This window comes from Poromitra crassiceps (assembly GCF_964638095.1).
Source record: "Poromitra crassiceps genome assembly, chromosome: 10".
Lineage (NCBI taxonomy): Eukaryota > Metazoa > Chordata > Actinopteri > Beryciformes > Melamphaidae > Poromitra > Poromitra crassiceps.
Window position 1 is genome coordinate 6,284,373 of NC_139631.1, and position 26,731 is coordinate 6,311,103.

General features: G+C 44.7%; 1 protein-coding gene across 1 annotated transcript in view; it reads left to right on the plus strand.

Moving 5' to 3' along the window:
• Positions 1 to 26,731, plus strand: part of LOC310783803 (protein unc-13 homolog B-like) — a gene marked incomplete at its 5' end in the record, with an annotated part of 166,081 nt that overhangs the window by 24,121 nt on the left and 115,229 nt on the right. The window contains 6 exons of the mRNA XM_083644704.1: positions 9,613 to 9,730; positions 12,057 to 12,180; positions 14,054 to 14,127; positions 15,228 to 15,285; positions 18,078 to 18,113; positions 19,720 to 19,936. Coding sequence (XP_083500830.1) covers positions 9,613 to 9,730; positions 12,057 to 12,180; positions 14,054 to 14,127; positions 15,228 to 15,285; positions 18,078 to 18,113; positions 19,720 to 19,936 — 627 coding nt within the window. The remainder of the gene's footprint in view (positions 1 to 9,612; positions 9,731 to 12,056; positions 12,181 to 14,053; positions 14,128 to 15,227; positions 15,286 to 18,077; positions 18,114 to 19,719; positions 19,937 to 26,731) is intronic.

A 26,731-nucleotide genomic window follows, 5' to 3' on the forward strand; every position in this document is an offset into this window, starting at 1 on the left:
CTCTAACCTGCACGGCTCAGCTCCCAGCTCATTCACAGGAAATGGTTCATTTGCATATATACTACCCTCATTATAGTAAATACGAAGCCTTTTGAAAAGCGGAAAAGTCCCTCTTTAAAAAGGTGAGGCAATAACAGATAATGACTGTTTTTAAGTCAGAGTAAATAGCATAAAAAGAGACGCACATCACATCACAAAGCAGGTGCTGGATACAAAACGGTACCGCACACCAACGAAGCTCCCGTTAGCCGCTATTTTATTTGGTGACGATTCGAGCACATGGCTCTTCTATTTTTTAGATCAACTAATACACCCTTTTCACCAGTGTTGGGCAAGTTACTTTCAAAATGTAATATACTACATATTACTAGTTACTTTCATTTGAAGGTAATAAGTTACATTACAATATTAGTTTCTGTGTAGAGTAACTCGTTACTTATTTACACTACTTTTGCATTACTTTCACCAAAACAACAGCAGCAGCAGAATGACATCGCCGCCCCAGAACCATCCCGAAAAATAATTTCAACCGCCTTGAAGTCAGTGTAAACCGCCCAAAATTCTAAATGTTATTCTTTTCCTTTGTTATTGTCATCTATAGTGGTTATTTGCATAAAAACACAGTTTGATTAGGAAATGATTTTTAAATATGTGCTTTGATTTAATCAAATGTAACTCAATTTGTAACTTGAGTTACTTGACAAAGTAACTGGTATAATATTACTGAAATCCTATAAGTAATAAGTTATATTACTGAGTTACTGCTAAAAGTAATATATTACATGTAATATGTTACTTTTGTAATGAGTTACCCCCAACACTGCTTTTCACGGGGGCCATTTTGTGTCGAAAAGGCAGAATAAACACAGGTGCAAGCAACACACTAATGAGGGTTTCCAAATTACAATCATGCGGCTGCGTTCCGATCAGCTATAGTAGTTCACCTTCGAAGTGGACTGCACAGGGTATTGAGCCATATTACTTAACATGGCTGAATACCCTGTGAAGTCCACTTCGAAGGGGAACTACTAGCTGATCGGAACGCAGCCAGTTGGAAACCCTCGTTAGTGTTTTGCTTGCATCCTGTGTTTACCCTGCCTTTTAGACACAACATGGCCCCTGTGAGAAGGGTCTATTTCCCCAAGGGGACCAATACAATTGTGTCTTCTGTGCTTTCTTGTGGCAAACTACATGCATTTAATAGAATAAATGCATCCGTTCAGGCCTGGGCGCGCTGTGGCACTTGGAGCTGCCACGTCTGTGCTTTTAGGAGGCCGCTCTCCTCCTCAAACGAGAAGGTTGTTGAGACTGGAGCACTTAGAGAGGAGGAAGATGGTGTGAGGAACGTTCTCACCTACCCCTCAGCAGCTCACACTCTCATTGCTATCGGAAATCATGAGCTTCATCATCTAAGGTAATTATACCAAGAGCTGAGAGCACTTTTTGACAACCCACTACTGCTGTGTCCATATGGCATCATATATCATAATAACTCCAGTCTTTCAGGAATTGGTTAGCGTAATTTGGACGCCAACTGGCATCGCAATAGGAAAATGTGACAATACATACAGTATTATGGGGCAGAACATTTTAATTTGATATTATCTACATATTATTCTGCTGTAGTCACAAATAAGACGCTCTCCACAAGCTCTCAATATTGATCAAAAATAATCGTGATGATCCTTTTGACCATAATTGTGCAGCTCTAGCATAGATTTAATTGACACAACGCTGAACAGACAAACACCTGTCCCTTTATGTCCCTTTATGGATTTTATGTCTGGAACTTGTCAAGAGTGGCGTGTTTGGCTGCGGGCGTCGGTGATATTGACCATCTTTCCCCTGTCCAGTGAGTTGATGCACTTTGGGTGTGTTCATTTCAATGCTGTCAAAGCACACACACACACCTGCGTGCACACACACACAGACACACACACACGTGTGCACGCGCACACACACACACACACACACACACACACATGCACCTGCCTTTCTTGATTTGCTGTCGCCTCGGCCCATCAGCCAAGCACCTGCCTCAAAACCCCGCCAAGAAACCAATTCATTATCCTCATTTATTAATGGACAGAAAGACACACACACACACACACACACTCACACTCACGCACTCACACACACACACGCACTCACACACACACACACACACGCACACTGTCTTGGGACATTGATGTACTGGCTGCGGGGCCGGAAAAATTCCCAACAAAACTTTTGATTGAACCGGGAATTCTATGGCCTTCTAGTGCTGCTGTCAGTACTGTCATCTTACTGTCATCTTACCCTTATGGCACAAACACACTGGAAACACAATCCGCGCCGGGCGTAAATTCAGCTCGAGCAGGAAGCCTGGCCATTTCGTACCAGAAGCGCTGTATTTTGCTCCACGCCGCTCACAACTTGCACTGACTTCCTGCCTGGCAGCACAAAATCACTCGCTTCAAAGATAAACCAGACGCGGAAAGAGATAGCCTGGCAAGCCAGACCAAAGAACGTACCTTGATAAGAAGTGACACTCAATAGATCACTCCGTTGCAACAGCAGCGCACGGCGGCAGAGCTACGCCTCTGCCATCTTGGCCCCTAAGGAGACTAGTTAACCCTGTCTGTCTATGGTAAAAACAGCATCCAGTAAAACATCCTGGTACCTCTACCAGTTGAACAATGAAGAGATCTATTCCTCAGGTTCTCCACCCACCTGGCACAGCTGTAAAAGGCAGAAGCATGTATTTATTTGTTTTTAAGTTTGTTCGTTTGTTCGTTCATTTACCTTGTAGGCTACATGAGATTTTCAATATTCAAATGAACAAGACCTGCTGAGAGGAAGAAGAAGAACAAACTGGAGGGAACATTTCAACTGCTAAAAGACAAGCGTCTTCTCTTTTTTTTCATTTTCATTGATGTTTTTGGACCAAGTCATTATTATTCTAATAGTCTCGTCTTGGCTCTTAGTCTCTGTCTCGGGAGGCACATTTCAACGCTGACGATTTGGGGATTTTGATGCATCCGTGGACACTGGACTACTGTGTGTGTGTGTGTGTGTGTGTGTGTGTGTGTGTGTGTGATAAGGGGATAAGCGTTTGAATGTTTATCCTGTCACACATAGGGTCATCCAGCGGCACACGCTCATTCCTGCTCATTCTCTCCATTTCTCTCTCTCTCCATCTCTCTCTCTCTCTCTTTCTCTCTGTTGTCTGTCTGTCGTCTGTCTGTCTGTCGTCTGTCTGTCTTTCTCTGTCTTCCTCTCTCGCCACACTGGTCACTTACAATTCTAATACTTGTAAGTCACTAAGCTTGTTCATTCACAAGGTTCATCACTGCTATCGCTCTCTCTCTCTCCCTCTCTCCATGATCCTCACTAGTCTCTCTCTCCACGATCCTCACTAGTCTCTCTCCCTCTCTCTCTCTCCACGATCCTCACTAGTCTCTCTCTCTCCCTCTCTCCACGATCCTCACTAGTCTCTCTCTCTCTCTCTCTCCACGATCCTCACTAGTCTCTCTCCCTCTCTCTCTCTCCACGATCCTCACTAGTCTCTCTCTCTCTCTCTCTCCACGATCCTCACTAGTCTCTCTCCCTCTCCCTCTCTCCACGATCCTCACTAGTCTCTCTCCCTCTCTCTCTCTCCACGATCCTCACTAGTCTCTCTCTCTCTCTCCACGATCCTCACTAGTCTCTCTCCCTCTCTCTCCACGATCCTCACTAGTCTCTCTCTCTCTCTCCACGATCCTCACTAGTCTCTCTCTCTCTCTCCACGATCCTCACTAGTCTCTCTCTCTCTCTCTCTCCACGATCCTCACTAGTCTCTCTCCCTCTCCCTCTCTCCACGATCCTCACTAGTCTCTCCCTCTCTCTCTCTCCACGATCCTCACTAGTCTCTCTCCCTCTCTCCACGATCCTCACTAGTCTCTCTCTCTCTCTCCACGATCCTCACTAGTCTCTCTCTCTCTCTCCACGATCCTCACTAGTCTCTCTCTCTCCCTCTCTCCACGATCCTCACTAGTCTCTCTCTCTCCACGATCCTCACTAGTCTCTCTCTCTCCCTCTCTCCATGATCCTCACTAGTCTCTCTCTCTCTCTCCACGATCCTCACTAGTCTCTCTCTCCCTCTCTCTCTCCACGATCCTCACTAGTCTCTCTCCCTCTCTCTCTCTCCACGATCCTCACTAGTCTCTCTCCCTCTCTCTCTCCACGATCCTCACTAGTCTCTCTCTCTCTCTCTCTCTCCACGATCCTCACTAGTCTCTCTCCCTCTCTCTCTCTCCACGATCCTCACTAGTCTCTCTCCCTCTCTCTCTCTCCATGATCCTCACTAGTCTCTCTCTCTCTCTCCACGATCCTCACTAGTCTCTCTCTCCCTCTCTCTCTCCACGATCCTCACTAGTCTCTCTCCCTCTCTCTCTCTCCACGATCCTCACTAGTCTCTCTCCCTCTCTCTCTCCACGATCCTCACTAGTCTCTCTCTCTCTCTCTCTCTCCACGATCCTCACTAGTCTCTCTCCCTCTCTCTCTCTCCACGATCCTCACTAGTCTCTCTCCCTCTCTCTCTCTCCATGATCCTCACTAGTCTCTCTCTCCCTCTCTCTCTCCACGATCCTCACTAGTCTCTCTCTCTCTCTCCACGATCCTCACTAGTCGCCACGACTTGCTCTTAATCTTTTGACCTAATGTACAGTAAAGCAGCAGAGGTCAGAGGTCAGGCTTCCTCTCACCACACCACAGTTACTTTGAATCTTTTCATGACTTGACCTACAGCACAAGACAACCGTTACAGTTCAGATGTCTCATATATATATACAGTATATATATATACAGATCCTTTCCAAAAAATTTGAATATCATGGAAAGTTATTTTTTTTCCATAATTCCTTTCAAAAAGTGAAACTTTCATAGATTATAGATTCATTACACACAATGAAATATTTCTAGCCTTTATTTGTTTCATTTTTCATAATTTTGGCCTACAGTATTTCAAGAAATCATTATAGTGTGAAGAAAATCAGCAGTTACTTCTCAGTTATGACTCCCTCTGAATCTCTGCCAAATTTTTGAATCGTCTTTGACAATCCGCTGAAGTCCACGGTTATCCATGATATTCAAATTTTTTGGAAAGGATATATATATATATATATATATATATATATATATATATATATATATATATATATATATATATATATAATTTCGATGCTAACATCTGTTAGCATCTGTGATGCTAAAATTGAAAGAAAATATTTTTAGGATGTTGTTGTTTTTTGTTTTGGTCTGAGTGAAATGTTCTATGGTCTCTCCCGATTCTAAATATAGCTGAACCGTTTGGTTTGACCAAGTAAAACTATTTTTATAAGCGTTTAACGAAATGTCTATGGGAAACTAAATTGCGGGATAAAATCTCTGGTACAGTGCTGAAGCCTGTTCCCCAAAGTGCTTCTACTGTCTTCCTCCTCTCAAGCCTTAACCACTTCATTTCTCTACATCCACCAACACCTCTTACTCTTACTGTACTGTACTCTCCTTCCATCTCAGCCCTCATTTACTTCATCATTTCTTTCTCCATCTCTCGCTCTGTACATCCTTAGACACTGTTTGTGTGTGTGTGTGTGTGTGTGTGTGTGTGTGTGTGTGTGTGTGTGTTTGTGTGTGTGTGTCTGTGTGTGCGTGTGATAAAAATACACCATTCCTTCTGTAATACAACACAAAACATTCCCTCAATAATGGATGGGCCATGATGGAGGGCATCCGCAGTCGGATGGAAAGCTTAAACAAAGATCACTCACATGCACACACACACACACACACACACACACACACACACACACACACACACACACACACACGCGCGCGCGCGCGCACACACACACGCACACACACACGCACGCACGCGGACACACGCGTGTGATCTATGAGTCTGTGGCGTGGAGGAGGCATGGATGCATAACATCAGACCTATTTCTAATCCTGTTTAGGGTTTTACGTTTCATGGTCTCAATTAAATAATCTGATGGATTAAAGTAGATCATTATTCACTGGCTTTTCACTGGCACGCCGCCATCTTGCTTCACAGCCAGCTGACCCTGGAGTGGACTGACTGTCATGTTAATATACATTACGAGCGATGGGTGGAGGTGACCAATGTCCTTTTGAGACTTAATGCACACCCAGAATGCCGCCAGTGTGACGGGAACATGCTACAAAAACACATGCAAGTCAAGTCAAGTCAAACTTTATTTCTATAGCACATTTCATACACAAGGCAACACAATGTGCTTCACATACAAAGACAAAACAATGTCAATATAAAAATCGCAAAAATGCAGAAGAATACAAATGTAAACACACACACACACACACACACACACACACACACACACACACACACACACACACACACACAACAAGAAACATGCAGGCATGATTTTATTTTATTTGGTTTAAAAAACAATACAATCATGAAAAGAATTAACAGTTACATTCACACAGGACAAATTATGCACTGTGAGAGGCAAGAAAATTACACATCAAAATACACAGAAAAATGCACATCAGAGCTTAGGCATGGACTTGTTCAAAAAGCCACAATTTGACCTTATTCTTAAAAAACACCTTGGCTGCTTGTACACTTTAAGTGGAGGGGCAACATGTTCCAGTTTGTAGCCCCGATAAATTTAAAGGAGCATTTACCTAAGTTTGTTTTAAAGCCAGGTAGACGCAAGTCAGGAGTACTGGCTCTAGTGTTGTGGGAGTGTGTATCGGGGAGCCAGCCCAACTTCTGGAAGAGTTATTTTCCCACATGGTCTCTAGGGGCTAGGCCTAGAGTTAGCCTTACTAATTGGTTCTGGGAAACCTGCAGTTTCTCCTTTAAAACCTTGGTCAGACCTCCGTACCAAGAAGAGATGGCATAATCAAAGCAAGAGGAAACAAGAGAGTTGGCTAACGGAAAAAGACTGGCCTGGTCTGGAAAAGGGGCTTTTCAGGCCAGAAACTTAGTTCGGCCAATCAACTTAGTGATTGTTTTTAGGGCCATGGTATCGCCTCCTAAGCTACTGTCTAGGTGGCAGCCTAAATAGCTGACTGAGGCTTTTGCTGCAAAGGACTGGCCCTCAAGGACAATAGTAGGCGAGACCAATTTGCGTAACCTGGGTTTAGAACCGAAAATAACATTTCTGTTTTGGCCATATGAAGGGAAAGTTTGTTATCTGTAAGCCATGATTTTATTTTCTTAAATTCCTCACAAAGAGTAGCTTGAAGCCTCTCCACGTCCTTGTCAGAGGACAGGATGGCAGAATCATCGGCATACAGAAACATGTTGACATTGCAGGCAGTTTGTAGGTCATCAATGTAAATTAAAAATAATAAAGGGCCTAAGACACTTCCCTGCGGGACCCCACAGGTCACAGGCAAGGCAGTGGATATTTGACCATGAAATACTATTTTTTTATCTCTACCTGTAAGGTAGGAGATGAACCATCTCAGACAAGGGGGGCTAACCGCTAACGCCTAAGGGCCTGTGTCCACCTAGCGTCTTTTTCCGACTGGTAAACGCTGGGAGTGCGCTGGGGAGCACTGATCCCAGCGCACAATATACAAGGAAGCAGTCTGAAACTAACGTTATTTTAGTGCGGTAGTAGCTTGATAGCTGACAGCTAGCAAGCTAACAACACAGGTAGGCTACGTTATTAAAAGCAGTAAGCACAACGACTCACCAGAAATATTAAGTGTCTAGCCAATCTGCTCCCACAATTGAGCCTTTCTGTCTCTGTTGCGATAGTTTCTCCATATGATTAGTTGCCAGAAAAGGAGCACCCGACACCAGCGTCTTTCTGAAAAGTTTAATTATTTTCAGCTGGACGCGCTGGGAGCCGGTGCACAAAAACGGCGGAGCGCTCTGAAAATAGACGCTGGGTGCAGTGCACTTTCTCTAGACGTCCGTGTGCGCCCGCATACGCTCTCCCCCCATTGGAAACAACTGAAAAAAGATGCTGGACCTGAGGAAAAGACGCTAGGTGGACACAGGCCGCAAAGCTTGCCATCATCCATTTCTGTTCTAATAAAATCTGTTAAGAAAAGCAAGTCATAAAAAAAGTAATGCATAGTGACAAGAAGTTGAGCATGGCGATAGTTCTGGCTATCGGATTTTCTTTTTTCTATTAATTGTTCAGTTCTAGTGCCAAGCAAATCTTCTCTGGGTAAAGCAAGTTCCTATAAAGAGGTATGGCTGTATTAAGCCAGAACTTTAGATTGCTCTTCTAGACAGCTATGAAGTTTTAATGACTGTTTGACAACATCCTTGTCTTCAGTGGATGTCTGGACATGAACCAGACCGTGCGCAAACAGGCCAGAAATATCACTCCTCCACCTCCATGGAGTGCTCTACCATGCCGAGCTTCAAATTAAAATGAAAGCAGCCATTCTCAACCTGAAGGTGGCGACCTTTCCCAGGAGGCAGGAGATGAATCAGGGAGAAGAAGTTGTGATAAGAAGGTAATGACTAGTTTCAGCCTCAAGGGAACAGTGGCAGCGCTGCAATCTTCAGGCGGTTCTGCAGCCCAAAGCCTTATACCAAAGAAGTGAACTTTGTCAAACCATAAGGGACTTTGTTTTAGAGAAACTAAAGTTACTTATACTCTTTATTATGAAGAGGTTGGATTGGTTTGTTACAGTATGTTAAGTTAAAGACCCCCTAAAGTCAAAATAATCTTTTTCTTCTTGTTCCTACAGCACAATTGATTGAAATATTGTCAAAATTGTAAAATGGCCAAGTGCAGTATCCAAATCGCAGGAGTTGGATATATTCTTTCTTTCTTTTTTCAATGGAAAAAGTTTAAAATGCAAATTTAGCAAATTTTCTGTCAAAATAATCGCAATACGATTCCCCCCCCCCCTTAATATCATGTAGCCCTATCTGTCATGGTGCAAATGGAGCCGCTGTGATGCAACGAAAAATATAGACTTGATCTGACCATAAGTATCATCATCATCCTCATCCTCATCCTCTCTCACACACACACACACACACACACACACACACACACACACACACAGACACAGACACAGACACAGACACACACACACACACACACACACAGACACACACAGACACACACACTCTCCCTCTTCTCCCGCCTGCCCAGCCCTTCCCTCCCTCATCCCAGCTGAAGTGTGATCAGAGCTGAGTGGCAGCCAGGCTGAGGCCATGTGAATATGAATAGATGCGAATATGGATGTGAAGAGGAGGGGTGTGTGTGTGTGTGTGTGTGTGTGTGTGTGTGTGTGTGTGTGTGTGTGTGTGTGTGTGTGTGTGTGTGTGTGTGTGTGTGTGTGTGTGTGTGTGTGTGTGTGTGTGTGTGTGTGTGTTTGGCTGCTGTCAGATAGATCTGTTCGAGGGTGATGGCTGCTGTCACCTCACCCTCCTTCCTGTGGGAACAGCCCGGCTCTCTGACTGATCTAACGGGACGGCAAATTCAAAATAAATACATTCCAGCCACCAGGACACAACCACTTTAAAATGTTTTTCAAATCTAATTTTGGGGCAGTTATAAATAGGTGTACGTTACGGTATGGAGAATAAGTCAGGTGACTGTGTGTGTGTGTGTGTTACAGTGAGATCAGTCACCTGGAGTCTGGCCTGGTGGTGGAGCTGTGGAATAAAGGTTTGATCTGGGACACCATGATCGGCATGGCACTGATACCACTGGACAGCATCCGCCAGTCTGACGAGGTAACCACACACACACACAAATGCAGGCGCACACAGACACGCACACACGCACACACACACACGCACACACACACACTCACACACACACACACACACACACACACACACACACACAAGGCTTGACATTAACGTCACGTCGGATGTGCTTCTCTGACTTGTGAACAGTTTTGGGCAGTAACTTAGTTACAGTAACTTAGTTACAGTAACTAAGTTACAGTAACTAAGACAGTGGTTCTCAACCTTGTTCATGTCAAGGCTACACTTAGTCGGGGTTAAGTGAGTCTCTAAGGAAGCTGTTAGGCAAAAGCCAAAGACACATTTTCCACTTGACTGGACAATATAGATCTAATCTTAAAAAAAAAAAGAAGTAATGAGGTCTAGAGGCGAGATATGCCTGCTCCTCGCAGCATCCTGAAACTAATCTGGCAACCGCCTCTAACTGGCAACGTGTGAGCATGTTTTTCTTGGCTAAGCTGACAGGTAAAGATGGTGTTTAATGAGTCATTCTCAGAACGGGGGAGAGGGTTTTGTTTGTGCGGGCAGTGTGTCAATATGTGTGAAAACGTCATGTGTGAAAGTCAAACGGTGCCAGTTGGACTTGTGAATTCACTTTCAGCATTTCACCAGACAGTTTAATATCATCATCAACCTGCAGTGCTTAGAGTAGAAAAGGATAATGAATTATTATGAGAGAAATGATAACTATAGATCTGACTGTTCCCACCATTCGGCGGTTATTAAGCATTCGTGTGCTGTCAGAATTGATGCTGATGTCCGACTCTCACACATGCAAGTGCCTACCACTTACAACGTCCCACCAAGTCGAGTAAGTCAAGATGGCCGACAATATCATAGTGTTTTCTTATTGATAGTAGAAAGTGATTATGCTGTTTATGACACATCTACACAAATTTTAATGAGTAAACATTGAACACGCGCAAATCAGATGTTCACCTTCACAAGCAGTGTTGGGCAAGTTACTCAGGGAGTGTAATTAGTTACTTATTACTCCTTTAGAAAGTAATGAAATTACTTTACTTATTATTTGATATCAAAAGTGATTAGTTAAGTTACTCTGTGCCTTACTACTTTCTCTACTCCCCCTTCCATATAAGTGACGCACAACCTGTGTTTAGACAGCTCCTTTTAGAACTGAATCCACTTTACTGGAACAATAATTAACCTTACAGAGGAGACAACAATACGTTGTATTTAGTTGCCTACCTAGGACAAAAAATGAATCTTGTTCTGGCGACGCAGTAGTCTAGCATCTATCTCCACACTCCATTTTAGCTGTAATATGACTGTTTTTGAAATTGTAATCCCTTACACTACTCGTTACTGGGAAAGTAATATAATTAAAGTAACTAAAACAGACATTGTAAAGACTGCAGCAGTCACTAATATCCAATAAAAGGTCATTTGTTGAGTAAGATGACAGAGGATGGAATAAAAGATCTCTTAAAGATGCAGGAGTCTCAATGCCTCTGTGTAATCATCAGTCATGCAGCCTGCAGTATTTGACTTCTCCACTAAACGCTCGATGCTGCTCCGTCACCTCACTGTCAGCGTGGCTTCTCATCTCCTCTCCATCTTTTCATCTCCGCTCGCTGTTATTGAGTGGCGTTTCCTCCCTGGGCCACCAGGGCACCCAATCTGTCATGTGTTGATGCTGTGATTCTCACTGGATGAAGGGTTCTTTCTTTCTTTCTTTCTTTCTTTCTTTCTTTCTTTCTTTCTTTCTTTCTTTCTATGCTAAAAAGAGTGTTATGATAGTATGTATTTGTTTTAGTTTTTTACCTGTTTGTAATAAAACAAAATATCTGGGACACTTCATCACGGACCATAGGGCTGATGATGATGACATTTATAGGCAGCTAACATGTTGGCTAACGAGATTCTATTCATGTGTTCAGAGCTTATTGTACCCCTCTTTATACTGCCCCCTTGTGGGGGAAGTTTAAAAAGGCGAGCGTCCACAAGCTTCAGTTTCTTTCTTTCTTTCTTTCTTTCTTTCTCTCCCCCTCCCTCTCTCCCTCCCACGATGCTGGGCAAGCGGCCCCACCGGGGTCATAGGATGGAACAGTCAGGACACTCACTCAGTCACTCACTCACTCACTCAGTCAGTCACTCACTCACACACTCACACACACACTCAGTCATGGATGTTTAGTGAGTTTAGTGGGATATGGGGGTTGGGGGGGGGGGTGAAGGAGTGGTGCCGTGGGCTTAAAGGTTTGCTCCTGTTCTTGCTCTCTGTAACGTTATCTCTTGCTCTCTCTTTCTCTTGCCCCCCCCTCTCTCTCTCTCTCTCTCTCTCTCTCAGGAGGGTCCAGGGCAGTGGACGTCTCTGGACTCGGAGGTGTTGATGAGGGAGGATGAGATCTGTGGTACAACCAGCCCAACGCCACACCAAGTGCTGCTGGACGCCCGCTTTGAGCTGCCCTTTGGTATATATATGCACACACACACACACACACACACACACACACACACACACACACACACACACACACACACACACACACACACACACACACACACACACACACACACACACACACACACACACACACACACACACACCCCTCAGAGAGCTTTCAGGTGATGTGACGCACCTGGCGGCCATATTGGGGGTCCACAGCTCTTGGGCAACACATAGTGGCCAAAAAGAAAGAAAAAAGCTGACGGCACTTCTAAACCATACAACATCAGTATTGAATACACAGGCTCATTTCTGCGTTGTTTTGGGGGATTGATTATTTCGCCACTGATATCTGATCACTTTTGTTTTGTTTAGATGACAGCTTGTTTGGTAAGTAACCGTACAAATCTGATTTGCACACTAGCTACTAGCACTTTAGAAAGCTAGCTTTAGTAGTAGAACGAGCTACTATTAGTAGTAGTAGTAGAACTATTAAGTAGAACTTTAGTAGTAGAAGTTAGAGTAAACGTGTAACTACTGTATTAACATTAATACATGTAATTACATGTTTACTATTGCTATTATCCTGCTGTTAGGTAGTTAGCTAACAGTTTGTTCAGGTCAACTGAGCTGACTCTTCTCAAGCTGCAACTCAAAGTGTGTAGAGACTGTGGCTAAAGGCTACTGTGTAAGCTACATTTGGAAGCAAATCGACCTTATCACACTACTCATTTTTATTTAGAATATTACTGAATGGACATAATTTCATAGTATTCCCATGATGTTCCTAGTACCAATATGACACTTAAAGGCCCAATTATACTCCAGGTTAAAGACGGAGACGGACAGAACCTTCTCATTTCTTTTTCCAAAACTACTGAAGGGCCACATGTGCAAAATGTATTTACATTCTGAGATTAATCTCAGATTTCTGAGTTTAAAGTCTGAATTCTGACCTGGGGTGACCTGTCTCCATCCTTCCCAAATGCCGCACCCTTGCTTGAGTCTGTGCCCCACTTCAGCCACCCCAGTTAATATGGCCTGGACACAGGGCGTCCTGGTGGCAACACCTGGTAGCACGTGTACCACAAAGGCTAATCCTTCACGCGGCTGACCCGAGTTCAAATCCGACCCGTGGGCCTTTGCCGCATGTCATCCCCTCTCTCTCTCTCCCCACCTTTCCTGTCTGCCTACTGTCCTATCCAATAAAGGCAAAAACACCCCAAAAAGAATCTTAAAAAAAGCCCTGGACATGCCACAGACAGACAGACAGACAGATCAGACTGACTGACAGAGTCATTTTCACAAAGCCATCTTCATATTTCCCCCTCTCCTCTTCTCTCCTTCCCTCCCTCCCTCCTGGTGCGTGCGAGGCCTCTGAGGCGCTTGTTTCTTCTATTTCTGGGCCTCCAAAAGGAAACCTCCTCATCAGCTATTAAACACACATGAATATGAGATGGAAGCACGTCCCACCAGAGGACAGGCTGAGACGGGACGGGGAGCATGGAGGAGAGCTGCTCGTGTGTGTGTGTGTGTGTGTGTGTGTGTGTGGGGGGGGGGGGGGGGGGGGGGGGGGGGGGGGGGCGCCTGCCTCTCTCTCTCCCTCTCTTGAGTTTAACTCTTTATGTCCAACTCGCTCCCTTGTGTCTGTTCCCTGCTGCACTCTTCCTCTCTTTTGCCGCCCACGTTCTCTCTGTTGCACTTTTGGTCTTCCTCCATTATTTACTTTCTCTCTTCATCACCCCTTTCCCTTTTTGTAAATATATAACTACACCCCCCCCCCCCTCTCTCTCTCTCTCTCTCTCTTTCTGTCTCTCTCTCTCCACCCACATTCTCTCTTTCACGTCTTTGACCATCTCTCCTGTATCTCCTCTCCTCTCCTCTCTCTTTCCACCCAGACATCCCAGACGACGAGGCCCGGTACTGGACCAGTAAACTGGAGCGGATCAACACCATGCGGATACATGACGAGGTGAGTGTGGACAGCACCTTGGCACCAGGGAGAATATTGGTACCAATTTTCATTCAACCTCATGCAAGGTTCTAGCATGGACCAAGGAACAACGCCTTAAATTTTGGAGTGGGTCAGATCCGTTGACTGTATAGTCAGATCCAATTGATGAAATGTGCGTATCATAGCAGACTGGACTGTTGGCCTTGGTCTGTGCCTTCCGAGCGCACCTCTAGTTCATTCATTGCATGAGTTTATAAATTATACAGCAGTTCCTCCTCACGCCTCACGGGGAATCCCAACTATTTCAGACTCCTCTCTTCACACAGACTTCACTTCCTCCTAAAGTTGGGAAGTTGAAGAGAGATCTCAGTTGATTTCAGTTGAAAGTAAATTGTTAAAGCAGTACAGAAGGAGATTCTGGTTGCAAGTATAAAATAATAATTTAGCAAGATACAGCGAAAGAGTTCTGTTCTAAAATTAATTTCAGCGGGTGAGATTTTTTCCAAATGCATGTTTTGCAATTTGGTGTAAACCTTTTCAAATGAAAAGTCTCCGTGTCAGATTATTTTCAAGGTATATTTATGTTGAACAGTAATGTCAGTGTGTTTTGTCTTGTTGTACAACTGTGCTGTTTCTAAGCTCTTGTTATTGATATTATTCCCATGATGTCACAAGCATTTTCCTACCAATATGGCGCTACAATACACACAGCTCATTGGCTGTTTGTGTCATTTGATTGTAATCACCTGTTAATTGATTACAATCACCTGTTATTTTCCTACCAAGATGGCCGTGTGGTGATGTAACAGAATACTATCAATTGGGGTTTTCCCTGTACACCTTTAAAAGGATTCTCCGGATTTTTTTTATTTTCACTTCATGTTGGATTAAACTGTGCTGTTGTCAGGGATGTTGCCGGTTGTGTCAGCTCAAAGCTCCCACCTGGTGGCAAATCTATATCACTACATCATTTAATAAATAAGATGAACTATAAAGACTACTAATTATATGCTATGCCATATCCAATTGTCCTCCTTTCTCACTCTCTTTCTCTCTCGCTCTCTCGTTCTTCTCCTTATCTGTTTCTATTTCTCTTCCTATCTTCTCTTCCATGGCAGTATCCTCTACAGGAAGCGGTGCAGAGAAGACGAATGGAGTCTGTGCCCTCCCAATGCTGTAAGTCTGCACTTTTTAATCAAACATCTTCACTCTAATACACTCTCATGCTAGTTTCCATGTGTTTTCTGTGTGTGTGTGTGTGTGTGTGTGTGTGTGTGTGTGTGTGTGTGTGTGCGTGTGTGTGTGTGCGTGCGTGTGTGTGTGTGGTGGTGGGTGGGGTGGGGCAATGTGTCTGCTTCCCACATGGTGTCATTTAACACGTAATGACTCACACTCGGGCCTATGATGTCCGCCATCTTCCATTGTGTGTTTCATTATACCAGCGATAGGACATTCATTCCAGCCTCCAGCCAAATTTTTTGCAGGCCGCTTTTGATTCGTTGCAACGGTCCCTGTTCGATCTTAAATTAGTTTTGAACTCCACTAAGACAAAGTGGATGTTGTTCTCAAGATCTTTAAACAGAAATGATAATTTGTGTATCCGTACGCTTCAAGGCGATCAAATTCAATTAGTTCATTCTTATAAGTATCTTGGTATTTGGTTGGACACCAAACTTTCTTTTCATGTACATGTAGAACATCTCACAAAGAATTTGAGGAGAAAAATCGGCTTTTTGTATAGAAACAAGTCTTGTTTTTCACTATTGGCCAGAAAAACTGTTGTCCAATCTTTGATAATGTCAGTTTTTGATTATGGTGATGTGATTTACATGTATGCCTCTCCATCCGTCTTAAAGCCTCTTGATGCTGTATATCATAGCGCTCTGCGTTTTGTTACAGGTGATGCTTTCAGTACACATCATTGTATTCTGTACGAAAATGTGGGTTGGTCCTCCCTGTCGGAGCGTAGAGATCAGCACTGTCTGATATTTATTTATAAAGCATTAATTGGGAAACTTCCACCTTACTTATCCGCACTCCTTTCTTGTAACAGTGGAGGTTATCAAACACGATCGCGGTCCTATATCAGACTGTCTGTCCCACGGGTGCGAACCGAACAAGGAAAGACCGCTTTTTCTTGGTTCGCCCCCAACAGATGGAATGTGCTCCAGGAAAACTTAAAAATGGATAATTTGATCCCGCTTGCTTCTTTTAAAGCACTTTTAGAAAGCATTCCTCGCAGGGTGTGTTCATGTTTTATTTGAAATTATTTAATTATGCTCTTGATGCTTGTTATTGTCTGCTGTGTTAACCTGTAATTTTGTAACTGCTGTATATGTTCTTTGTACACCAGGGCTCCCTTGTAAATGAGAGCTTGCTCTCAAGGGACTCTCCCTGTATAAATAAAGGTAAAATAAAATAAAAAATAAATAAATAAATACTGTTCAAATTTGGCTGCTATGTTTGTCTACTTCACCTACTTGAGCATCAAGTTTGGCAAGTAGCTAATGATGATTCATTGACTGTTAAAATAGTGAATGGGGCGGGGCATTTTGGGATGCACCACCCACTGAATGGCGAATGAAAACCCTGGTTTCCTTCCTGTTCACTAGTAGGTGAACTCACACTGAAGTCTTTTTGAAACTGTGTACCTTTGGTGCTCTACTCTATTATTTCCTCATCAGCATTTCCTCCACAATCGTTGTGTTGCGTCATTGCTAATCCCTACTAGCCTGGGTAACCCCAGCCTTCAACGTGACGTCACAGGTTATGCCTGTAGCGTAAGTTTAGTGACTGAAAGCACATAGAGGTCACATAGAGGCTGGGTTTACCCAGGCTAAATCACTCCTACTGTGGAGTAATCACTCCTCAGTGATCACTGTGTAGTCATCACTCCTCAGTGATCACTGTGTAGTCATCACTCCTCAGTGATCACTGTGTAGTTATCACTCCTCAGTGTAGTAATCACTGTGTAGTAATCACTGTGTAGTAATCACTGTGTAGTAATCACTCCTCAGTGATCACTGTGTAGTAATCACTCCTTAGTGATCACTGTGTAGCCATCACTCCTCAGTGATCACTGTGTAGTCATCACTCCTCAGTAATCACTGTGTAGTAATCACTGTGTAGTAATCACTCCTCAGTGATCACTGTGTAGTAATCACTCCTTAGTGATCACTGTGTAGCCATCACTCCTCAGTGATCACTGTGTAGTCATCACTCCTCAGTGATCACTGTGTAGTAATCACTCCTCAGTGATCACTGTGTAGTAATCACTCCTCAGTGATCACTGTGTAGTCATCACTCCTCAGTGATCACTGTGTAGTCATCACTCCTCAGTGATCACTGTGTAGTAATCACTCCTCAGTGATCACTGTGTAGTCATCACTCCTCAGTGATCACTGTGTGGTCATCACTCCTCAGTGATCACTGTGTAGCAATCACTCCTCAGTGATCACTGTGTAGTCATCACTCCTCAGTGTAGTAATCACTGTGTAGTAATCACTCCTCAGTGATCACTGTGTAGCCATCACTCCTCAGTGATCACTGTGTAGCCATCACTCCTCAGTGATCACTGTGTAGCCATCACTCCTCAGTGATCACTGTGTAGTAATCACTCCTCAGTGATCACTGTGTAGTCGTCACTCCTCAGTGATCACTGTGTAGTCATCACTCCTCAGTGATCACTGTGTAGTCATCACTCCTACTGTGTGTGGAATTGACCAAGTCATCACTGGACTTGGCCCGCCACAAGTTAATGAGACGGCCATTTGTTGTTCTGCATCTCATATTTCCATTATCATCCATCATTCCCCAAGAGCAACGTTCTTCACACATTTTGGCATTTTCAGTCCCATTATGACTCCATTTGGCTTCATCAATGACTTTAATACTCTGGGTCTAATTGTTCTGTAATGGACTTAACTCTCCCTGCTGCCTGCTTCTTCCACTTGCCTCCATGCCACCAGGCAGTTGGAGTTATTTTGGATGGAGTGAACAGCACAGTACGTACAGTACACGGCTTATTATTATTATATTATGATATATTTTGAATGGAGTGAACAGCACAATACATACAGTACATGACTTCTCTTTTTCTGTGACATTTCTCAATCTTCCCTCTTCAATAAGGCTCTGCTCTTTGCCTCTGTTTTCTGACTACCAAAGCATGCTGGGTCCATGTCTCCCTTGTAATTGTCAATGTTCTTTGTGCTTTTGTGTCTTTCTGAGCGTTCTGGGTTCCTTTTTGTGAATATATTTTACCTTGGCATTTGGAGTGGCATCGTTTGTTCCTATATCCGAAACTGATTTCTTGTTGATTATTTCACTGCAGACATCTGTGTTGTCACCTTCTCAGCTATTGGTGTTCTTTGTACTTTGTACCTGCTACCACAAGAGGGCACTACATGTCCACACTTTGTATTCCTTAGTCTCATTGTTTGGAAGTCTCCCTTTCAGCCACATAGTGTTAGTGTACTAACTGTCTGCCTCTCAGCACATCAGTAAGACTGATGAGCAAATATTGCATCATTAAATCAGAGAAGATTAGCTGAGTTATTGAAGAGTGCTTTGCCAGGCCTACAGCAGTCATTTCCAGCAACTTTGTATGAATAACTTTTTTCTTTATTACACCAATTTGGTTCTGTTGCACATATCCAAGAAGGTGTTGTCTGCAGCACTAATGCATGGTGGAAGCTGGATTTAAATGCATGAAAGTGGACTTCTTCAATGGCTACTGCAGGAATTTTACAGTAATGATGAGCAGTGATTAGATCGCCAGAAGTCAATTAGCTCTTGATTGAGAAAGAGATGAGCTATTGATTACATTATAGCAGAGATGGGCACTTGAGACTTGGTGACTTGGACTCGAGTCGACTCGAATCCCTGTTTTGATGACTTGCGACTTGACTTGACAAAAACATAAATGACTTGAGACTTACTTGGACTTGGGAGTTAAAGACTCGAGACATGACTTGACTTAAGAGGTGATGACTTGGATGCCTTGTTTGTGTTCGACAGTTTAAATAATGAGATAATAACGTAATGTTGTCAAGTATCCCTGTCCGGCATGCGTCATGCGAGTGCAAGCTGGAACGGCATTACAAAACAATCCAGTGAGAGGAGCGTGACTGACAGCCCAGTCATCCAATCACGACAATGCCATAAGGTGGAGCATGACTGAGTCATCCAATGAGAAATTGTTATTCAGTCATTCTCCTCCTTATGGCATTGTCGTGATTGAATGACTGGCCAATTTTCTTTATAAAGCAAAGTAAGACTGCAGTATTTTGGGTGTGGGGGAAAAAGTGACTTGACTTGAGACTTGACTTGCCTTAATTAAGGACTTGACTTGACTTGACAAAACCTGTGACTTGACTTGACTTGACTTACCCAAAACAAAATGACTTGGGACTTGCTTGAGACTTGGACCAAATGACTTGGTCCCATGGCTGCATTATAGTCGGATGAATCAACAAGTGCAGGGGTTTTCTATGTGGAAGTCATTACAGGTCATGTGTCAATGTCATGTACATTTTCAGAGTGAGTACACACCTAAAAAAAAAGCTAAACAGAGTGTTGCTGAGTTGTTGCTGTTGCCTTCCCCCCCAGCTTTAGATGACCATGATAGCGCAGCGGACGACCGTGATAGCGACTACCGCAGTGAAACTGGCAACCGACCCCCGCGGTACCACAACGCGTCCCAGACCAACTCGTCTGTGCACCAGTACCCCATAGGCCGGAGGGTGCACCATCACCAAGCCCTCTCCAGAGAGTCTGACTCCATACAGAACTATGAGCTTGACTACAGAGAAACGAGAGGGCCCAGGTACACACACGCACGCACGCACACACACACACACACACACACACACGCACACGCACACACACGCACGCACACACGCACACACACACACACACGCACACACACGCGCACACACACACACACACACACACGCACACACACACATGCGCGCAAACACACACACACACACACACACACACACTCGGCCTGTAATAGAGTCATCTCATTATTGCAGTAGCACTTGAGCAAAGATGTCAGAAGCATATTCCCTTGGTTGCTCTAATGTGAGAGCAGATACATTGATTAGAGGCTAACAGTCACAGTAACTGCACTCAAGGGGCTCCTAATACATTTTACCACTTGAGTGACCACTTGCTCTTAACCTTGGCTTCTGAAATTATTTTTATTTGTTATCTTTGTGGAAGAGCGAGGCTTCCAGCAGTCAGGTTGCCAGAAGTGACATAAGCCATTGATGGTGGTCTTTGAAGTACAGTACTTGGTTTATTTCTGAAAAAATAGCACCATTTTCTGACTTGAAAACGGAAATGTCACCGCTTGAGATAGTGGTCCTCTACCAGATGTGCCACCATATCATACACACCACCATATTCTATCTTCTGTATGCATTAATTATTTCAGCATAATGTGGTGATGCAAAATTAGGCTTTTAATGTCTTGTAAAATATGTTATACATTTAATGTTTAATAACTTTAGAGGCAGAAAAATATACTAATATGCACTACAAAATTCTGTCGACTGTGAAATAGAAACATGTTTCCTTCAACATCAGTACAAATTCAATTCTCTGATATTTGGTTTCTTCTTTTCATTTGCTGTTCCTTACTTGCATTAATGCTCTCTTTGCTTGATCTGTTGTTTTTAATGCATGTCTATTTTCTGTCTTATTTTTCTTTCTCTGCATCATTTCCCCACTGCTTCCTGCATGGCACGTCTTATTGTTTTACCTGAATCCAGGCGATCGAAACGTAAAGGTGGGACCAGAATAATCCCCGTTGACTCAGGTATGGGTGTGGACGACTGGGAGAGTAAATACAAAGTCCCCGACTCGGGCGTCCTCGATGATTACTTGGAGGCTGAGCAGAAGACATGGGAGGAAGATGAAGATAAAAGCATCATCTACCGCATCAGCGACAACCCTTGTGAGGCCAAAAGTAGCAGGTTCTATCAGACAGTAGAATGTGATGCACTGTCCCCTGAGGATGCAGAGGAGCCGGATGACACGGATGCCACCTGCAAAAAGAGGCGTGGCTTTGCCAACAAGAGGCGTGGCTTTGCCAGTGGAGAGGTACGTTTGATATATAAGGAAGCGGCCAGCTTTGAGGATGAGTCTTCTCCTCCTGAAATTGACATTATTCCATCAATCAAACAGCTACGACAGCAGACGGACAGAGAAGGACTACTGTATAAGACTAGACTATGGGCCAAAACTGCAATAGAGGACACACGTGAGCGCTATGCAACCTTTCAAGAGGAGGAGGCAGCTAGGGAAGAGGCTGCACGGATCAGGGCCCGGAGAACCTTTCAGGAGGAGGAGGCAGCTAGGGAAGAGGCTGCACGGATCAGGGCCCGGAGTGAGTATGACTCGATTGGTTCAGATGAGATGCAGTTTTCCTTTGGATCTGAGGAGGAGCTTGATGACCTGACATTCATCGACGGGGACGTCACTTATGAATATGAAAGTTACTACTATCCTGGCATCCAGCATATTTCCCCCCAAGGAGGACAATGCTATTTAAGTCAAGGGAGAGCAGGCCATGGACAAGATCCTATGATGTCTCCCGTGGAGCAGCCTAGTGATCAGTACGTAGATCCAATGGATGAACTTCAGAACCTAGTTCCCTCAGTGTCTGAATACCTGCCTGTGAAAGAGGAGGAGATCAACGACTATGAATCAATGCCTAAACCAATTAGGAGAAAACTCCCCGCATTGCCAACCAATGCCAAGGAAGTACAAGCTGATGACAGCAACGAGGCAAAGGTAGATGAAGTTAAGGAGGACACGGGTGTTGAGCAGGGCATAGCTGGAGTAAAGAATGCCATGAGCTCATTATTCAGCACTATCACAGGCTCCAAGCCCAGCACTGAGGCTACTGAGGCTCCACCCAGTTCCCCTGGACCACCACAAACAGACTCTGGCCTTTCAAAACTGCTCTCCTTTATCCATAAGCCTGGTGTTGAAGTCACAGAAACGTCTGGTACTACTGCGACAGATCCACCTACCTCCCAGGCTCCACCACAAGCCGAGTCGGGACTTTCAAAGCTGCTTTCATTCATTCCTAAAAGTGGTGGTACTACAGCCCCAGTAGCAATAGTTCCTCCTTCATCCCAAGAACCCACGACAGAAAAGAAGTTTTCCCTTCAGTCTCTTTTGCCTTTTCATTCCTCTGAATCCATTCGGACAGCTGAAGGTGATCAAGGGTCAGCACAAGTTGGCGCTGAGGCACAAGGCAGTGCGTCTACTGCTAACCAAGCGGCATCTGTTGTCGAGTCCATGTTAGGAAGGCTTAGTCCTATGAGACTTTTCTCCAGTGCGCCACCATCCAGAGAGTCATCACCTCAGCCATCAGAACAAAGAAATGTCTCTTCTGCAAGCAATGAGTCCAGGCAAGGATCCATTGACAGAACCAGGAGTCCTACAGATGGTGGGTCGCAAGCAGAGCGACAGGCATCAGGTGAGGATAGACCAGGTTCAGGAAGTGGATCAGTGGAGCTTCTTCCAGATACAGGGAGTGGATCAGTGGACCTTCTTCCAGATACAGGAAGTGGATCAGTGTCAGTGGACCTTCTTTCAGATACAGGAAGTGGGTCAGTGGAGCTTCTTCCGGAGACTGAGTCATCTGGTGAGCTGCCGGATATTCAGCAAAGAAGAACTGCTGCAATTTCTGAGCCAAAATCTGAAGGCAGTGCAGAGGACACAGGATTCTTCAGTCCTTTTAAGAAATCTCTCTCTACCCTCATATCAACAGCTCCTCCCGAGAAGCCCTTACAGACTGGCACAAAGCCTGCAGAGGAGTCATTCTTAGGTAGCAAACTAAAAATCCCATTTTTCTCCTCTGAAAATACCTCCACACCACAGCCACCAAAAGCAGAAGGGGGCATGCTCTCAGGGATTCTGAGGTTTGCCTCCAGTGAAGATGCCAATGCCCCAAAAACTAGTGCACCTCCTAGCCCTGCAAGAAGTCCCTCTCCGAACCTTACTGCGCTTTTTGAAAATGTACCAAAAGGGAACACGGAAACCGGGTGGTTTTCTAACCTTTTCAAGGCAGCCCCAAGTGAACCTGCTAAAGAACCTACAACGCCACAAACAACTCCCACTGTCATACTGACCAAGTCTAGTGGCCAAACAGAGACACATACTGAACATATGGTTCCTGACAAAATAGATGGCACAGATTGTGGATCAGAACAAGTATCTCAACAGCAAACATTGTCTGAGGATTCCCCATGCAAGATAGATGCACAATCTCAACCTGAAGTAGGGGCCACATCTAAAGACCAAGTTGCTCTCATGCCTTTGGAAAATGCCGAATTACAGACAGAACCCCAAGCCCCACAGCGGCCTCAAGGCAATCTCTCAGGATTGTTGAAACTAGGATCAACAGAAGATGTGTCTGCTGGCAGTAAAGCCCATGAAGGGGCTAGTCAGCCTCAACAGGGTGGGCTGTTTTCAGGGCTGTTTTCACCATCTGCCCAATCCTCTCCCCAAGCACAACAGAGTTCTGCAGCACAACAGGCGGGAGGATTGTTGTCTGGATTTTTTAAATTGGCCTCTGATAGTGTTGCTGTCCCTGCAAATCAGCCACCATCAGCATCACCACATAGCCAAGATGGCCAACTTCCACCTCTAAGGCAAGGCCAACCTGCTACAGCACCAACTGCGCAGTCTGGAGGAATCTTATCTGGATTGTTGAAAATAGCCACAGACACTGTGGCTGGGCCTCAACCTCCTCAGCCAACACCAGTGGCCCAGCCAATTACAGCTGACCAGTCAGCCAAAAACGAAGGGCCTGAACAAATCTTGGTTGAAGATTCTACTCTGACTCAACCCACAGGACTTTTGTCAGGATTGCTTAAATTTGGTTTGACAGAAACCCCTCCACCAGACAAAGGTCAACCTGACCAGCAACTGAGACAACCAGCAGCCCCGGAACAATCAAACCAACAGCAACCACCTGAACAAATCAATCAAAAACCATCTCCAAATGTGGTAACAGCACCACCACAATCTGGTGGATTGTTTGGGGGTTTGTTTAAACTCACAGAAACAACAACCCAGCCTCAGCCAGGTCCTCTGGCTGCACAACCCAGTCAACAACCTCAAGGGAGCATGCTGTCTGGACTTTTTAACAAGATCGTCGAACCTTCTCCTACCCCACCTCAGCCACAATTAGCACCTAATCAAAAGCCATCACAGCAAGCTCCTCCTCAGCAAGGAGGGTTCTTCTCTGATCTTTTTAGCATGGGTGGGCCAGACTCTGCTGCAGCAAGCCAAACTCCTCTCTCAAAACAACAGCAACAGAGTGGCCCACCAGAGAGCCGACCTAATCAGCAACCAGGTAACAGACAAAACCTGCAACGGCAAAACCAGGTCCCACCACAACAGCCTCCTAGTAATCCTGGAGGGATGCTGTCTGGATTGTTCAACATAATTGCAGATGCTGGAGCTCCACAGCCTACAGCGGGTGGTCAACCAGAGCAGCAACAGTCACCAAGAGTAGGACAAAGGACACCCCAGCAACCACCCAATCAACAAGGAGGTTTCCTATCTGGGCTATTTTCACCGGGACCTGCCCCTCCAGCACAGCAACAGCCACCTGGTAAACAAACAAACCAGCAGCAACCACAACAGGGTAACAGACAACCGCTGCAGAGGCAAAATAAGATACCGCTACAACCTGTGGCTCCTGCACCTGATTCACAGCAGGGCGGACTATTGTCTGGACTTTTCAATAAGTTAGCATCTACTGACAATGTACCCCAACAGCCCACAGCCCAGACAGGGCTTCAACAAGGTAATAAGCCAAATACTAATGGACAAGGTCAATCTGCAGGTCAACAGCCCCCCCAACCCAGCCAACAAGGAGGATTATTCTCTGGTCTGTTTGGTCAGACAACACCACCTCAGCAGCAACAGCAAACCAAAATGGCAAGTCCTCAACAACCAGCAGTCCAACAGCCCAGTCAAAGTGGAGGGTTGCTTTCAGGTTTTCTGAAGCTTGCACCCAATGAAAATGAACCTGAGCAACAACAGTCAACTCTGGCATGTCAACCACCTGTCGAGGCAGTGCAAAGTCCACCCCAATCTGAATCAGGGGGGTTGTTAGCTGGCCTGTTAAACAAACGTTCAGCCGCTGAGGAACTGCCATCCTCACCTGCTGGTCAGAGCCCTCAAGCAACACAGCAACAACAGCACGCATGTGCAGGACAGGGGCGACCACACATTCATAGAGCCAAACCAGTGGATCTGCAGTCCTCACAGGATGTAGCAGCGGCTGGGGATTCCAAAGTTCCAGCACCGAGAGGTTTCCTCTCTGGCCTTTTTGGCGTTCCGGTAGAGGCACAGCAGACATCGGTCTCCCAACCTGGGAAGGAGGAACCTAAAACCAGCACAAGTAGCACATCTTCTGGTTTATTATCAGGTGTTTTCAAAATGTGCCCCAGTGACAGCAGCACTTCTGCTCCTGGGAAGCAATCAGAAAAAGGGCTTCTTGATCGTTTACTACCAAAAAGTAAAGAAGATATCCTTGCAAGCACTACAACAGCCACAACTAGTGTAGTTACAGCTCCACCTGTCCTTATGAATGAACCTGCACAATCTCAAGTTTGGCAAAATCCTACAATTTCCCCAACCCAACGTTACATTGAGGAAATTCAATGTCTCTTGTATGGGACAGCAGAGCAGTATGGTTACCAAGATCTTTTATACAACTTTGCAGAACACGGTGTCATTCCACCAGAGCTTTATGAGCATCAATGTCTCATAGAGGCTCTTCTTTGGCAGCAGCTCAATGATTATGCCCTCACTGAAGCCCTTAATACTCAAGTTCAGGAGGGCTACCAGACATGCCAAGGGCACATTCCGGCCACAGTTAGACCACCCACATGGGAGAATCATGGATGGCTAAATCCTAAAGAACTGGACACCAGTCATTTCAACATACCGTCACATCCTTGGAAGAATCCTGCCACCCATCTTTTTGAGAGCCAAAATCGCTTTCTTGAGCCAGATGAAGATCTTGTTTTGTTTGACATGAGTTGCAGAGACAAAACCCTAACTAAACCCTGGGGCAGCTGTGACCATTTGAATGATATTGATAGCAACAGAAACCCTTGTATTGTGGGAGGGAGTGCTCTAAATCTGTCTACAGAAAAGAGTAAGAAAAAGTTAAGTAGATGTCAGTCTCTTACTGAACACAGCATACAGGAATTCACCACAGTAGTTGATAAAAGTGGTCTTGGTAATGCTGTAACAGATAAAAAGGAATTTGATTTAAAATCGGCTACCAAGTTTTTAAAACAACTTGCGACAAAAAAGGGACCAGTGGATTTAACACAAGGTGCTCTGAATTTAAGTAGGTCTGCAGGAATTACTGGGGATGCTGATGAGGACATGCTTTTTGGGGACTCTGAGTGGTATCAACAATGGCTTTCTCTATTGGAGCAAGGGTTGTGGTGGCCAGCTGAGGCTGGAGATTGTGGATATTATGCTTATACGGATGAAGAATTTATTTACTCCCTTTTAACTGACAGAGCTGGTAGAAACCTCTATACTTGTTCTGCACCAGAGGAGGTGCAAG